Source organism: Emys orbicularis, chromosome 1 (assembly GCF_028017835.1).
Source record: "Emys orbicularis isolate rEmyOrb1 chromosome 1, rEmyOrb1.hap1, whole genome shotgun sequence".
In the NCBI taxonomy this organism is placed as follows: Eukaryota; Metazoa; Chordata; order Testudines; family Emydidae; genus Emys; species Emys orbicularis.
In genome coordinates, this window is record NC_088683.1 from 143,615,432 (window position 1) to 143,631,936 (window position 16,505).

Genomic DNA, 16,505 nt, shown 5'->3' on the forward strand with positions numbered 1-16,505 from the left:
GGGAGGAGTAAGAGCCCCTTCCTGTCAGGGAAAAGAGGAGCCTCCCCCTCCCCCCAGCAACTGGGCCTGCAAACAGGTCTCAGCATTGGTTCCTTCTGCCTTCCTCCCAGTGAGTAGCTCAGTGGTGACTCTGGGTCCCTCTGCTGGCAAAAGTGCTGCAACTGCTTCACACTGGGATTGTATGCCACTGCTCATGGTGCTGCAGTTTTTAATTTGTTACCCCTTGGGCTGATGAGCCAGTGGTACTGACATCAGGGGAAGGATGTGCAAAACCAGGTGGCTGACTCATGGGAAGTGGGTATATGCTGTATACTCCCAGTTCAAACCCCGGTTAGAAGTGCCTGTAAACAATCAGCTACCAAGTCTAGAACGCATTTTAAATGTGATTCTGGCCCCATTCACTCTGGTCAGACCTCCTGGGAAACCTTGCTAGCTGGAGCTGTGTTTAAACATAATTCCCTAACTCAGTTGAAAGTTCATTGTAGACAGGGCCCTTAGGGACAGAGAATGCCCAGAGGAAAGGCCATAGGCATTGCCTGTGTTTCTAGAAGCTCTGTCTAAACAAACAAACACATGAGCTTGAAATCTCCCAGGTCCTGAGAATGCATTTCTATGGCTGGTGCAGTCAGTCTCAGATGAGTTTATGGGACAAGCAGACATTTTAGGGAGAAGTGAGAAATCTTCATAATCCTCATCTCGAATGCACTGGAGAGACATTTACTTCTTGTATAAAATGTGATTCTTAAGTGATGCAATGGATCTGAGTTACTCATATTTCTGAGTTTAGATGGTTCAGTAGGTTCTGCCTGGGTTGTGAAAAAATATATTCCATCCCCATCCCTTCTACAACTGGACAGTGGTACATTCTCATCACCAAAGCAGGGTGTTTTCGTACTAAGGAATTATTTTCTCAGAGTGAAATCTTAGATGGCACATGAGTTATTCTAGTCCTCAGTGGTCACAACTAAAACTCTGGATAAACTGGTTTAATCAGCTGGGAAAACAAATGCCCTAAAGAGATTACAGGAATCTCTAGATAAAATACTGAAATGCCCCAGGGCCAAGCTCATCAGGAATGAGGTGCAATTGCAGAGCTATGTAGGAAGTCCAGGACTGGGAGTGCTGCACATCAGGATTGAGGGACGTCAGCAGACCTGTGCGGGAATCCCAGGAGTGGAATAGCAAGAGCTGCCGCAGGGCAGGGAAATGTTGAGGTGTATAGAGTTGTGTTGGAGGCCCAGAACTGGCTGCAGGTCAGGATGAAACAAAAGGAGAAGCAGAGACAAATAAGCCAGAACACAAGTTGCCAAGACTAATCAGAAATAACGTTTTCTTTTAATGTTTTGGTGTGCATTACATGGACTATAATGTTTAGACAGTGTTCTCCCAGGGGAATTCCACTTACAATCCCTGCATGCAGTGTGAGATTTAAGCAACAGCAAAGGTTTCTAATGCATTCCCCCAAACTGTGTGAACATGAGATTTAGATATACTGTACAGTAACTATGTAATATATTTATATATCTATATATGTTTACATTCAACTCTATATTCAGAGAGGAGACTTGGTCTAATTCCACTTCCTTCTAACATTTTTATCTCCACTCTCCTCCAATTGGCAGGACTCTTTAAGGCCCTGATCCTGTACCATGGAAGTCAATGGGAATTTTGCCATTGACTTCAATGGGAGCAGGATCCTAGCTTTAAATCACCTCTTCCCAATGTAGCAGGCATCTGCTCTCTGTATGAACTCATCCTCTACATAGGGCAAAGCTCTGCTCCCTATGCAGTGAGTCTCTATTTACATAGAGGAACTCTGCCTTCTGCATAGGAGAACTATGCCCCTATAGTTCCCAGGGATGGGTAAACTCCCTGTTTACCTTGGAACTCATTCCCCTATATAGTGGGTCTGTAGAGAAAAATTCAGCCCATGTAGAGCAGATCCCTGCCCCTACATAGGAAAAATCTGCCTCTACAATGGGGTATCTTCCCCTAAGTAGGATGTAACACAGCTTCTCTCTGTACAAAGTAGACATTTGTCCGCTCTGAAGAGGCTTTTATGTAGGGCAACTTTGCCTTTATATAGCAGAACTCTTCCTGTATCTAGCCCTCTCTCCTCTTTATTGTGTCACCCAGGCCATATATAGCAGAATGCTGCTCCTACCAAGTGGAATTATGCCCAATATATCAGGAGGTGGGGAACTAAACAAACTGGCCTTCCCTTATAGTTGGGAACAATACCTTTGTTAATGACTGAGCCCTGCCTACTCTCCTCCCCGCCCCTAGCTGTAGTGGGATAAACTACCTAACTGCGTGGCCCCAGCTGACCCTGTTGCCATAGTTAAGTTGCACTGCTATAGTGATTAAGACCCTTCAGTATTGTAACAGGGTGGCTTGCCCAGGAGCTGGAGAGCCTGGGCCTAAAACAATCCTGATGATGAGATGAGCCTCACCTGAGGGGAATCGGGTATTCTAATATAAAAGGCGGCAGGCTCCTGTAGGGTTCTGGTTGAGGCTGTTAGTGAGGGGGCTGTGCCAGAGGGCTCAGCTCTAGCCAGAGTGGTATGGGGGAGGTGATAATTTTGACTTTATAGTGGGGACTCATTGGGGGCTGTTTGGGTTATTTTGTGATTATGGACTCTGAGGTCTGTGTGAGCTTTGTTTGACATTAAGCCAGACTGAGAAAGGAGTGGTGTTAGCCCCAACAGAGATGGGGGAGCTTAAGGGACCTGTAAAAAATTAGGGGCAGGGTGCCTGCAAAGCAGCCCCTGGCTGGGATGGGGTGCTGGATAAGTGACCACACCACTGTAAGTATATTTCACAAATCTTCTCCCACTCTGCCCCAAATGACTCACTTCTACCCCAGACCACAATGGAACAGCCTAGTGCTAGGGGAATGAAATCCCTTCCACACAGCTGGCTTATCTTTGCATGTGTGCCCACTCCTCTGGCCATGGGGCTCTCAACCCCTTGCATTGTAAAGTAGGGCCGAGTCACCCTGCCAGTGCCCAACAATTTATTCCCTCTCTTTTTCCCTGTGCCAACCCAACACACATTTCCTGCCTGCTACAAGAGCTCCTGGTGCTGGGGTGGGAGAGGAATTCCACAGAGACTTTTAAAGCAGCTGTGACATTGTATTTCATATGTATAAACCTGGGTTGAGCCACGACTTCCCCAAATTATCCAAGACAAACCCGTTCTTTATCTGAAAGACCCAAATGTTCCATGCCCCTCACACCAGGAGGTACCAAGTTCCCAGCCCATCTCCATGATGTACCCATTCTTCACGTTTGCCCTTCCCCGGCACAGGAGCTCAACTAACTGGCATTTGCTTGGATTGTTTGCAGTGATACCTTCGCTGTGGATCTCCTGGGTGTGGCATAGAGCTGGGAGGAGCGGAGAGGGTGGGCTAGGAGGAAGACTGGCACACTTCTCAATAAATCTTATGTTTGTATTGTGAAAATAGATTGCTCTGCTAAGCAAAGATTCTTCATTGGCTACTGTTCCTATGACCGAAGCAGATGGCTTGTAACAAAGGGATTCAAAGCTTCCCAGAGCTGGTTATAAATGAACTACTGCTGGCAGGGCCTATGAGACTTGTCTTGAATTGTAGCTGGGAGTTGTCAAGGTTTAATTCTCAGTCCCACACTTGTCATTTCTCTGGCACTGAGCAGTGTCGAGATGGGGCATGGAGTCTCCTAGGGACTAATGCTAGGCTGCCAGGTAGTAAACTGCTGTCTCAGTCCCCTGAGACTGGGATGGGATACTCTAAGGACTTTCACTCTGATGCCATGCAAGAAACCCGGATTTGATTCCTACTCCTGACCTCTCTTGAAATGTTACCAGAGTACTGGTCCTGAGGATCCTAGATCATTGGGGGCTGGAAGAGCTGCAGGGGCTGGGCCCAGCATCCTAGGATTTAGTGAGTTGTGTAGTCATGCAGGACACTCAGGTTTGCTCCATCCAAGGAGTGCTGTGGTGACCAGGCCTGGTCCTCCCTAAAGGTTTGTGAATTGTAGGAGACCTACATTCTGTCCCCACCCTCATCTCTCTCTTGGGGGGGGGGGGGGGGAGGGGGAGAGCAAGAGATGGAGCAGTGCAGGAAATAGGCTGATCACGGCCTGCGAGATCAAGTTTGGGATAAAAAACATGAGCACCCTTTAGAGGAGACAGCAGCCACTAACAGAGAGGACCCCATGCACTGCACCACCTGAAGGGTGGGGTGGGGGGAGCTGTTGTTGCAGGAGGGCCAGTAGGACTTGTTTGGGGTTGTAGATGGTGGGTTGACAATGATTCTCCTCTTCCCTTTCCCCCTCTCTCTCTCCTACTGTTTGTAGCTCACAGAGCATCAGGCTTATTGAGCTCCTTGTTCTGGCCCCATCTGCAGGGAGGGCCTCGGGGCTGACCGGAGCGGCGGATGCGTCGAGGGGGGAGGCCAGCCAGCTGGCGGCAGATCTCATCTGGAGACAAAGGAGAGAGTTGCAGAGAGACACGAGACACAGGATTAGGGCTTCATTCAAGCTCAGTTCATCACATGAACAATTAGCAATACAAGCTTGACGTTATCCATATAAACTTGTGATGGACACTGATTTAAATGGGACAGAGAAACGAATCCTGAAGCCTTTACTCAGAATTCATTCTGGCCTTATGCAGGCACAGTTCACACTGAAGTCACTGGGAGTTTTGCCTGGATAAAGACTGGGCTAGATTCTGCCCTCATTTACACTAGTGTAAGTCAGAAATCACTCTTTTAAGCTCAGAGGAGTTACACCAGATTTCCCCTGGTTGCCTTTGAGTAAAGACTTGCACAGGATTTGTAGAATCTAATCTATTAATCAGGGAACACCATGTAAATTCCAGGTGAAACCAAGATCTTTAAAACCCATTAAACTATTTATTTGGCTACTGATTTGATCCGTTCTCAATGTTACTACAGAGCTTTGTGGAACTTCAGATCTGGATCCACATGTGGATTTTGCAGCTGAGCTGCTTCCTATCTTTTTAGTTGTTCAGACCCAAGGGTTTGGTTTGGCCTGTCTCCCCTGTCCCCAAATTTTGGGGATGTTTGACTCTAGATCTTAACTCTCTGCTCTGGCCCATCTCTAGAAGTTAATATTAACTTGGGATTAAAGTTGCCATTTCTATCAGAGAAGTGACTCTGCAAATCCTCAAATTCCAGCTCCTTCCTTTTGTGTCAATTTCAGCTTGGTTTACAAATCAAGAGGAGTTTTCTAAAAGCTGCTATTACATACCTGGATTTTCAGGTCCCAGTTTTGAGTACGTTCTCTCTGCTTCTTGCATCTCTACCAGCAATAAAGTTTCCCCAATGGGAAGCCAGCTAATGATTCTACTGATAATGCACAAGGCAGAATAAAGTTGCTAGCTCTCCCATAGCTTTATGGGCTCTCCAGGACTAACAGCAATAAAAACATGACTGTTGGGGCTGGTCTACAGGCACTGCTTTTACTATACGCATTTAGAAACAGACATCGTTAAATATGTGCTACCCCACAGTATGGACAACATGATACTGGTATAAACAGGAGCGGATTTACCATGAAACATCCCATGCGGTGGCACGGGGTCCCCAATGACAGGGGGGCCCCCAAAATGCAGGACAAATATCTGACAACCTGCCCCCGAGTCCCAGACGGCAGCGCAGCAGGGCTCAGGCCGGCAGGCTGCCTGCATGCCATGGCTGGTGGCCCCACGCCGCTCCCGGAAGCAGCCCCCAAGTAGAGAGGTAAAAGGGAAGAGGTTCCATTAGGTCCCATTTTGTAGACTGCGCAGTGTAGGTTACAGGGCCAGAAATCTGTAGTAGAGGTGGGCATGGATTCCCCCTATGATGCCACCTTATAAGGTGGTACAGCCACCCCTGTCAAGAAGAAGGGAGTGAGGGGAGCTCAGGAGGGTTGGAAGTGGAGCCCCAACCTCTTTAAAGGTCAGCCACCTTGTGCCACTGTCCCATCAACCACTAGTTCCCCCAGAGAGAAATGTCACTTGACAGGCACGGTACAGTTTCTCATAAAGGAAAGCATATCTGAACAAGGCTGCTCCCCTTCCCCACAGAGCTCTGCTCTGCTGCTCCTCCGCCCAGGCGTCACTCACCCTGCATGAATTCATCCTCCTTGCAGACCACACGAGAGCACACTTCCTTGTTTATTATGTACATGCGACGCACACTGAGGGGATGAGAGGCCACCAGAATCATGTCAAGGATGGGAGAGAGAGATTCAGATTCATGAGAACAAAAAGTGATATAGGCAATAATCATTCAAAGAAGGAGGCATATCCTGAGTTCCAGTCAGTCCTTACTAAGGCAAAATCCCTATTGATGTCAACAAAGCATTTTGCCTGTGTGGGGACTTCAAGATTTGGTCCAATACATACATTAAATAATAATTAATAGCTCACAGAACATTTTACAACTTCAAAGAGTTACAAATATATTAAGTATTACACTGCATTAGTTAAGAACCTCAATTACACTTTTAGGATTCACTTCACCCACTTCTCTTCCCTTGTAGGGACTAGAACTTGGGATAGAACTCTTGTGTCTCCATAGAGTGCACACTTTTTGAGCTGGATGTGCTCTTTGTGATAGTGACTTGGTTTTTCTCCTGGGGATTGCAGGCTTCTTACCTGGTAACACACAGGTAACTGATACACTGTTTCACAGGTTTGTGAACGGAGTACAGGCGTGTGCAAGGGAACTGCTCCTCACGGCATTCTGGGAACACACACAGGTGCAAATGAATGCCATTGGCCGTTGTGATGTGGACACAAGTTCACTAGGCACTGGACTGCAAGCCTCCATTCATTTTACAAAAGCCTCCAACCTGGGGCTGGATTGGATCTAGTGCTCAAGATATTAAAGGCTCCATACCCCATTTCCTGATATTCTTGAGGTGCTGGGACTGTTTAGAGAAGAGAGACCCTGATAAAGGTGTCATACTAAATAATAAATGGTCTAGAGGATGAGGATAAAGCATTTCTATTCCCCTTAGCTCATAATACAAAAACAAGAGAACATTCAGTACAGTATACAATGAACCTGTGGAACTCACTAACAGAATATTACTCAGAGTTTAGAATAATTCTGAATGGACATTTATGCAAATAATATCTGCAGCCATATTATTTAAGATACAGCTTTATAAAGGATATAAAATCTCATGCTTCAGGTTATAACTCAGCCACTTTTCTTGTGAGGTCAGGAAGAAACTTCCCCTGTGGGCAGATTATTCCATAACTGTCCAGTATGGGGTTACTTGAATATAAGAATGGCCATACTGGGTCAGACTAATGGTCCATCTAATCCAGTATCCTGTCTTCTGACAGTGACCAGTACTTACACCTCCCTCTGAAGCACCTAGTACTGCCCAAATGGATCTGGTCAGGTCTGGTCTGATCCAATCTGGCTATTTCTATGTTCCCAGTGGATAGGAAATGATGCCCTAAAGATGACAGGCTCCATGTCCCCTACTTTGAATCTCAAAACTAAACATACCTGGTATCTCTGTTGTGTTTACAATGGCAGCTGGAACTAGAAAACAAAGGATTTGTGAATTTTGGATTATTTGCTATGCTTCTAAAATAAACAGTGAAAAACAGGGGTCCTTAAGTGTAAAGGAGGGAGCATGGGGAATGTCTTACCCAAGGGAGAGCAGCTCCTCTAACAAAGCAGTATTCTTTGCCACACTAATGCCCTGTGGTATGGGCACTGGAACCCCCAGAGGTGGGGCAAAAGGGAGCTCACATGCCTTCTAATAGTGCAGTTCCTCTCCACCCTTGATCAAACCCTGCCTTGGGGTGTCATCCTTAGTTACTGACCCAGAGACAGGCCAGAAGGGAGATCAGGTTAATGTCTCCTTCAAAAGACAGACATTTATATTAATAAAGCAGTTGTACACACCTTGTTCATCTGCTACTACTTTGGGGGGGAGGGATAGCTCAGTGGTTTGAGCATTGGCCTGCTAAATCCAGGGCTGTGAGTTCAATTCTTGAGGGGGCCGTTTAGAGATCTGGGACAAAAATCTGTCTGGGGATTGGTCTTGCTTTGAGCAGGGGGTTGGACTAGATGACCTCTAGAGGTCCCTTCCAACCCTGATATTCTGTGATACTATACCTTCAGTATCAGGCAGACCTGTTAACAAAAAACAAGTATGTAAAGAAAGAGGAATTTCTAGAGAGTTACAGCTGGAGTTAAGGGCAATGGAGAAAGTGGGACTCTGAGTGTGAAGTGACAGGGATCTCTAGTGGTGATACAGCTGGGAGTAGGGATCAGCAGGGAAAGGAAGGCCCTGAGTAGTCCCACTGTCAGAAGAATGAACTTACCCAAGTCATCAGTGACAGGTTGTATGTCAGGCACAACTGGAAAAAGAGAGAATGATCTGAAAGATCCTGCTTTGAGTTTTTGGTCCTCTCCCCTCCCCCCCCAGCTCTGCCAGCCACCCTGCTATTCCAGTGCTGGGCTCCCCACACAGCTCTGCCAATGCCCCTCTGTCCTACTCTGCAACCCCCCTGCTATTCCAGCCCTCCGTATGCTGGATTTTGTATGATGAGTACCAAAAAGGACTAAGTTTAGACCCAGTAAAAGTCCTTCCGGTTGTGCCCTTAGGTCCCATTTGAACCTAACTCACTGATGGCAAAAAGTTGAAGCCTGCATTCCCCTCCTGAACTGCATCACCACTAATTCACATCAAACATACACCCTCTATCTATCTGGTGTTCTCTCTGAGGCTACGTCTACACTACGAGTTAGGGGTATGATTCTCAGCTGGCATGCACGTTCTCAAGCTAGCTTGATGAGAGCTAGAGCAAGTATAAACACCAGTGTAGCCACGGTAGCACAGGCAGCAGCAGTGGCGGCATGGCTTAGCCCTGCTGAGTACGTGTCCAGGGGTTTCAGGTGGGTTTGTACTTGGCATGGCTAAGCTGTGCTGCCCCTGCCCATGCTACAATGGCTACGCTACTATTTACACTAGCACTAGCTCTCATTGAGCTAATGCGAGTATGTGTACACAAGCTGGTGATCACACTCCTGGCTTGTAGTATAGACATAGCCTGATTCTCAGTCTTTCTCTAGCATTTCTAAAGTGTTCTTTGCCATGCTATCTAGGTGGTGTGAGCATTGCTTAATTTGTAATGAAAGAGGTGCTGGGGCTCAAGCAATTTTTTTTATTTTCATAACTGACATGCCAAGCCCAGAGGTGCCAGGGCTATGAACTGCCATGCCTAGAAGCACTGGGTGTGAGGGGATAATCAGGAACAGCAAGATCCTTCTAGAAGAGACCGTCAGTCTCCAGCCTGCTCTTCATTATATTATTATATAATTATTATTTATTCTAACTGTGGACTTTTCACTATGAATGTGCTGTAGGTTTTCTTCTGTTCCTGTACCTTGGGAAATGCTGCGGGGGGAGAGGCGGGTATTTCAGTGAGGCCCCAAGATGATCAGGGAAGGACTCTTCCTGATCTTCTTTGAATAGGCATTCCAGAGCCTGGGCCCTGCTCTCAAGGCTTTTCCTCTGGCTCTTACGAAGGTTTACACTTGGGCTTGGTTAACCATAGTGGGCCAGATGATTCTTGCTGCCATGACGGGCCCCTAAGATAGCGTGAGCCTATCCAGTAAATATTCACACGGTGCCTCTCCCCACCTCTATCCACCCCCTCCTGGGACTTGGGACTCTCACTGGCAAGCCTTGGATCTTATAGCAGTGTGTTTTGCATGCAAAAACGGAATTATTACTAATCTTGCTCTGACCACCCATCTTGGGAGAGAGGCCTCCATATATCCCCTATCCTGGGCACTGATTTTTTTGCCTCCATTGGCCTGGGATTGGCTAGAGACCACATCAGGGGGACATTCCTAAAGGAATTAATAATATGTCCATCTCTGTTTACTTCTTTTCCCTTCACCCCCCTTACAGCCTGCTTATTACTAGCCCTCCCCATTTTCCACATATCTGTCCCGTGGAGTACCCTAAAAGGGCCACTAGCTGTCAGCAAACATGCATGTAATTTGAGTTGCAGTGCTGCCCAGATGTGTCAGTGAACCTCTCCAAATCCTCTGCTATTTCATGGGAAGTCTCTTCCTCCCTGCCACCACCCCAGGAAGTTCAGCTCAGAGCCTGAGCTTCACATTTCACTGATTCTTATAATGCACCCATCCCCAGAGTATCAAGGTGCCCTGTGTACATAGGTTAGTTCAAGTATAAAACAGCCATTTCCTATAGACCAGGACGCCTCCACCCCAAACTAACCTCCCTGTGAGGAGTGCAGAGAACTCCAGGGTTGTGTTGTAAAGGACACTGTAAAGGCACAGATGGGCCATCAACAAACCCCATTTCTAAACCCCTACTGAACTCTGAATCCAGATTCTGACCTCTCAGCTCTGGCCCATCTTGGGAGGCCGTACTGGAGGGAGAAACGTCGGAGGTGAGGAGCTGCCCTGCTCCTGGTTCCTGCAGCACTCACCTTTGGGATGGACAGCTGGGGAGTTCAGGGTGAACTGGGTTGAACCTAGCCCATATTGCAGAAAGGTGTAAAGCTGGGCAAGTGGAGTGTGGGTGTGATGTGCTCCCAATCCTGTTCCCTACACAGAAGTTTGGTGGCCACATTCTGCAAGAGTCACAGCTTCCAAGAAGCCTTTGAGGGTAGAATGTGCTGCAGGAGTGTAGCTGTGAGATGGCTGGCTAAGGCAAGGTCTGCCTCTGAGAGGAGAGGAGAAGGCATAGTGATGTGGCACCTTATGTTTTCAAAGCACTGTACAAACATTAACTCATTTATCCTCTCACCTCTCCTTGGAGATAGGTAATGATCATAATCCCACTTTACAGATGGGAAAACTGAGGCAAAGAGAGATAATGTGACTTGCCCAAAACTACACAGTGAGTCAGTGGTAAAGTCAGGAATAGAATCCAGGTCTCCAGACATATAATCCACTGTTCTCACCATTAGACCATGCTCTTCTTATATACCAAGTGTTCCACACTTGGGTACCACTGAGGTAGTGGTAAGGTTCCTCTAACTTCCCACTGTTAGAGAGTGACTCAGTGTTAGGTTCTCAGATCCCAGGATCCAACTTGTCTCTCACAATCCTTTGCTATAAAGCATCAATTCACAAACAATCAAAGAAATGCATGCACTCAAAACCATAATAAATAATAATGAATTCTTGAAGAACTCTAAAGTGCTTTGCAGATTGGTACATACAGAGCTTATTTACTCAGCACTGAAACACAGCTACATCTCTAGTTCTTCCCTGCCTCTTGTCCTGCACATCCACGCCATGTCCATATCTTGAAGTTCCTTCCTCCATAACACCTTAAGGTCTAGTCTTTTCCCTCTGTCCACACAGCTAAAGTTCTCATCCAGGGCCTCATCTTCTCCCATCTTGATTTCTGCAATCTCTGGATCCCTGATATCCATACCACCCCTCTCCAGTCCATTCAACCCCAGCTGCAAAGAGCTTTTCTTGTCACTCTCACGCTCACTACATCAGTCCCCTCTTCAGACCCCTCCTTTTCCATCACATCAGGTTCATGTCCTCACCTTTAAAGGTCCTTCAGAATTCTACCTCCCCCTATTTATGTGGCTTTGTCTCTTACTGCATTGCCTCACTCTACTTTGCCAGCAGTGCCAGCCTCAACCACCCATTTTAGGTGCTTCTCCCACAGACATTTTTGAGCTTTCTTCCATGCTACTCCCTCCACAGGGAATGCCCTTGCCCAGCTATTCCATAAAGCCATGACCCGGTTCGCCTTCAAATTCCTCCTCGAGATCCACTTTTATCATGATGCTTACAGTAAATTGCTAAATAGTAGTGACTGGGCAGAGAGCCCATGGGGATTGCTGAGATTAATTTATTTGTATCTGTGTGTGTATCTCTGTGTGTACATCTCTGTGTGTATACACACACAGAGAGATAAATACACACACACATATATCTACACACATCCTAATATCTATTAGTGACTCAAACCCTGCTAATTGTGCACCTAGCTAGTCTTTGTAACCACTATCACTGTTATCCTTGTCCCTTGTCTTGGCTTAAATTATATTGAAAGTTCTTTGGGACAGTGACTGTCTCTTACTTTGTGTATGTGAATACACCTAGTGCAATGAGATATCGATCCCGAATGGGGTCTTTGAGTGCTACCATAATACAAATGATTAATAACAACCACCATGTCCGGGGTAGAACCAGGGCCGGCTCTGGCTTTTTTGCCGCCGGAGCGCCGGGGGGAGGGTGGCGAGCCCAGTCGCGGCCCCGCTCTCGGGCCGGAGCGCCCTGCCGCGCCGCCCCCCTCCAGGCGCCGCCCCAAGCACATGCTTGGTGGGCTGGTGCCTGGAGCCGGCCCCGGGTAGAACATGACAGCTGTTTAACATTGCATAACTGCACTACACAACAGCTGAGGCCAGGAAATGAAGAACTGAATAGCAGTGAGATAGAATATGATTATCCAGGACATTAGGACCAACATACCTATCCCTGCACAAAGTACCATCAGATTTTTAACAACCTTGAGTGATTGGTGTGCCTATTTTAGGCCTCATACAAAGGAGAACACCTCCAAAATCTTAATACCCTCTAGCACCATACTGGGGCATTGGGATTAGCACTTCCTACTGAGTAACCAGCACCTTGGTTTTCTTTCAGCCCACACACATGCACACACGTGCACGCGCGCACACACACACGCAGCAGACAGCAAGACTTACTTGTTGGGTCTTCTTGACAGTTGACCATCGGTAGAAACCAGTCTGCAAGATAAGGTAGGAGAGAGGGGAGAGTGGGGAAAAGACAGAAGGGGGATTTCCATAAACTGGAGTCTATATAATTATAATGAATAATAACAGTCATGAACTAGCTAATGTATGTACAGGAGACCACTGCCCTCCACTGGATGGAATGAGAACTGCTCAGCTCTAGTCTTAGGATCTATACTCCTAATAGATAAAGGAGATTGCCCTTTAGTTTAAGAAGTTTTATAGCAAGAGCTCTACCATACATGTCTGAGTGGGCACAACTGGGAGTGGGCAGTCACAGCTGTGGAGTTGTAAGGGGCCACAGATTTGTTCCCAGACTTTGCATTTCCGCAGCACCATTTGCACACCTTGTTGCATTTTACAAACATTAGCAAATTAAGCTTCATAATCCCCCTCTGAGGTAGGTTAAGTATCACACTGCCTATTGTATAGGAGAGAGAACTGAGGCACTGAGTGAGGAAGTGACTTACCCCAGGTCCCACAGCCAATCATTGGCACAGTAAAGAACAGAAGGCAGGTCTCCTGGTGCCCAATCAACAGCTGTAACCACCAGACTATCTTTCCCCTCGGTTATGGAGCACCACACATTCCCTGACAATAGGCTGGAAGATCACTTACATCCAGGCATATTATAAGGTGAGAAAAAGGGACAGGCAGAGAGCAATGGAGGCCACCTGTGCAGTCAGTGTAACAGAGGAGGAATAAAAACTGAGATACACTGTTTACTTTCAAAATGCCAATGGCAAGAGAGCTGCTTCTTTAAGCAGCTCAAAACAGGTAAAAGTTTTCTGCTAAACCAGGGAGGAGGACAACATCTGCATAACTGTGGGGAGAAAGGAAAGAATTGGTAGGAAAAGGCTGGTGATACAGGGTAGAGCAGAGCAAATTAGAACTAGGACAGATGTAGGAATGACCCACTGTATAGTAACGGCTCTCTGTGAGCTGAGGGGTGAAAACATTATCTACTACCCCACTGGCCCTGTCACACTGTGCCCGATACACTATGCCCTTGAGCCTTCTACCCTCATTCCACCAAAGTTATCACTGAAGTCACTGGGAGCTTTGCCTGAGTAAGGACTACAGGATTGGGGATTGAGAGCCCTATTTATCTCTTACTTCAGTAATAGTTACTTGTATCCTGCAGGGGGAGAATTGGGCCCATGGGCATAATCCTACTCTGCCGAATTTCAAGAGTTCTCTCAGGACCCTCTGTGTCCTGTCCCAGTGGAGTCCCCAGCAATGGCTGTGCAGCTATCCACCTTCACTGGCCACTGATCCTGGAAGTGCCAGGTATTACACACATCACCCAGGTACAATAACCCACTGCTTCTCAAAGCTGTTCCTACTCTGGCCCATCTCTTAATGGTAACATGCAAAGGGGGGGAAATAGGGTTGTGCCCTTTTTTTCCTCTTTGTGATGCAGGTCTGAAATGCTGAACTTTTTTATAAAGTCTGCTTATTTTCTACATTAGAAATTCACTTCTTGTCTAGCCTTTCCTCTCCCGAAGACTAAGGACAATAGAAAACTGGTCTGATTATAAAATCCAAGTAACTAAGAGGGAGAGGGATTTCTTATTCGGCTGTTTAATTGGTTTGCTTGTATTAACACCTACTTAATTCAAACACTTAGGAGGAAAGCACTCATTGCTAAAGATGTGGCACCCTCACCCCCTCGGTGGGTGAAAAAGCCCCACTCCAGTTATCTAAATCTCCAACTAGCCCTTCAACAAAACAGAGAGAGACCAACCTGGACATTCCTGATATTTCTAAGGGCTTGTCTACATTTTAAATGCTTCAGTGGCACTTGCTGCAGTGGTGCCACTGTAGCACTTCAGTGTAAACACTACCTAACCGGACAGGAGAGGTTATCTCACTGGAATAGGTTATGCACCTCTCTGAGAGGCAGTAGCTAGGTCAGTGGAAGAATTCTTCTGTCAACGTAGCGCTGTCTACAAAAGGGGTTGGGTCAGCTTAACTACACCACTCGGGGTGTGGATTTTTCACACCCCTGACTAACGTAGCTGGGTCGACCTAACTTTTTAGTGTCGACCTGGCCTGGGGTAAAAAACAAGGAGGAAAAAACCCTTTCATGCCTTGTTTGTGCATCAGAAAAACACCGAAAAGGACACAACCTCTTTTTCTTTTTACTTTGCAAGTCACCTTTAAGTTCAAGATTGTGCCAGGGCTGCCTCTCCTCCCTGCTCTGTCAGTCACCAGCTCACATTTGCTCTGTGATAGCTACAGTACCTGCTTATGGGAAAAAGTACTATTAGGATCAGAAACATGCCAGATCCAAACAGCCACTGAATAATGGGGATGTCCCTCTCTGGATCCACACATTTCAGCACAGGCTGATCTCTAATGATGGGAGAATTGCTTTAATGTGAAGGGTGCAGCTGTCGGGCTATATCCCCTATTCGATACCTATCCCCTGGTTCTCTCTTTCCTTGGGTACAGCACTCTCTATCCATTAAGATGGAATCATCCCTCATTCTCTTCTCCACTCTCTCCAGCTTACTCTTCAGTTTGGTGCTGCCTTCTCCCATTTTGGTGTCATCTGCAAATTTAATCCCACCTGAATTTATGCCAAAGAAACTCAGAGCACAGATAGACATGAAGCAGCAGGTGGAGAGAAGCTTGGAATCCTGAGCTTAACTGGCCAGAAAAGCCTCTGGAAAGCCAATGAGGCCAGGAATGGGGAACAACCAGCAGGAAGCATCAGTGCTTGAAGACTGATAGATGTTTTTCACCACTGTGACAGAACAAGTTCCATGGACCAGCTGGAAGTGCTCCGCATACCCGGTCTGAGACGCTGCCCCAGGCAGTGTCTGGGAGACCAGGGTTCCAACTATCTGCTGCCCCCATCATATCCAGCTGAGAATACATTGTGCTCCCTCCTGAGCACATACTACCGCTACACCTTTTTCTAAACATTGGTCCTAAGCCACCTCTCACATATATCTATGTCACGCCTGTGTAACTCATTGACTCCAATGAGCCACTCTTGATTTACACCAGTGTGAGAGGAGGCTCATAATATTTAGAGGAGCTGTTCACTGCCTGGCCACTCCAACCTGTTTCCATGCATCCCACCAACCATGCAGAACCAAGGGAAATGGCAGCTATGCTTGGTAGGGGAACAATTTGCAAACATGCATCTCCCCTCCGCTCACTCCCTGAACCTCTCTCTGCTCCTATCCATGCTGCTTAGGAGAAGGAGAACATATGGGCACTGATCACTGCTTCTCAAACTTCCCTCCAGCATTCTCTCCATCCTCTCCTGCACTCTCCCCTTTTTCTTTCCCTGTCATTCTCCATCTGTGTGTGTGTGTCCTTCCCCTCCTGTCACTGAACAGTAGTCTCTGTGTGAGCCTCCACGGGGCAAAGAAAGGGGAGAGAGCCCTGATGTGGCTTCCATGGGGTGGTGACTCACCAGCTGGGAGGACAGAGAGGGCTATGATGCACAGCAGTGCACGGGTTCCAAAAGTCATCATCCCTACAAAGTGAAAGAGAGAGAGGTCAGATGAGAGTCTGGCACAAACCGCACCAGGAACAGGGAGACCTTCCCCCTGCAGGCCAGACACTGTCCTCATCCACTGACTGCAAATCCCTCTCCCCGATGCATTCCTTCTCCTCATCCTCTCTCCCTCCATCTATCTCCCTCCTGCTCTGTCATTGCCATTCTTGAGCTCCTTCCCCATACATTTTGGACTGGAGAAAGCATCCTG

The 16,505-nt window shown here is 47.1% G+C and overlaps 1 protein-coding gene across 1 annotated transcript; it reads right to left on the reverse strand.

Annotated features, from left to right (window-relative positions):
* Positions 1-4,338: 4,338 nt before the first annotated feature.
* On the reverse strand, positions 4,339-16,271 carry MFAP5 (microfibril associated protein 5). The gene is made up of 7 exons (XM_065397520.1): positions 16,211-16,271; positions 12,730-12,771; positions 8,341-8,376; positions 7,514-7,549; positions 6,646-6,733; positions 6,112-6,185; positions 4,339-4,460 (listed from the first exon to the last, which is right to left on the reverse strand). Exons 1-7 carry the CDS (start codon positions 16,269-16,271, stop codon positions 4,339-4,341), a joined length of 459 nt encoding a protein of 152 aa, XP_065253592.1.
* Between the last annotated feature and the right edge of the window lie 234 nt (positions 16,272-16,505).

Coding starts and splice junctions, on each gene's coding strand:
- MFAP5 (XM_065397520.1), bottom strand. CDS start 16,271: ATGATGACTTTTGGAACCCGTGCACTGCTGTGCATCATAGCCCTCTCT. Junction 6,186..6,645: donor AGTTACCTGTGTGTTACCAG/GTAAGAAGCCTG, acceptor TCATCCCCTCAG/TGTGCGTCGCATGTACATAA. Junction 4,461..6,111: donor GGAGGATGAATTCATGCAGG/GTGAGTGACGCC, acceptor CTTTGTCTCCAG/ATGAGATCTGCCGCCAGCTG.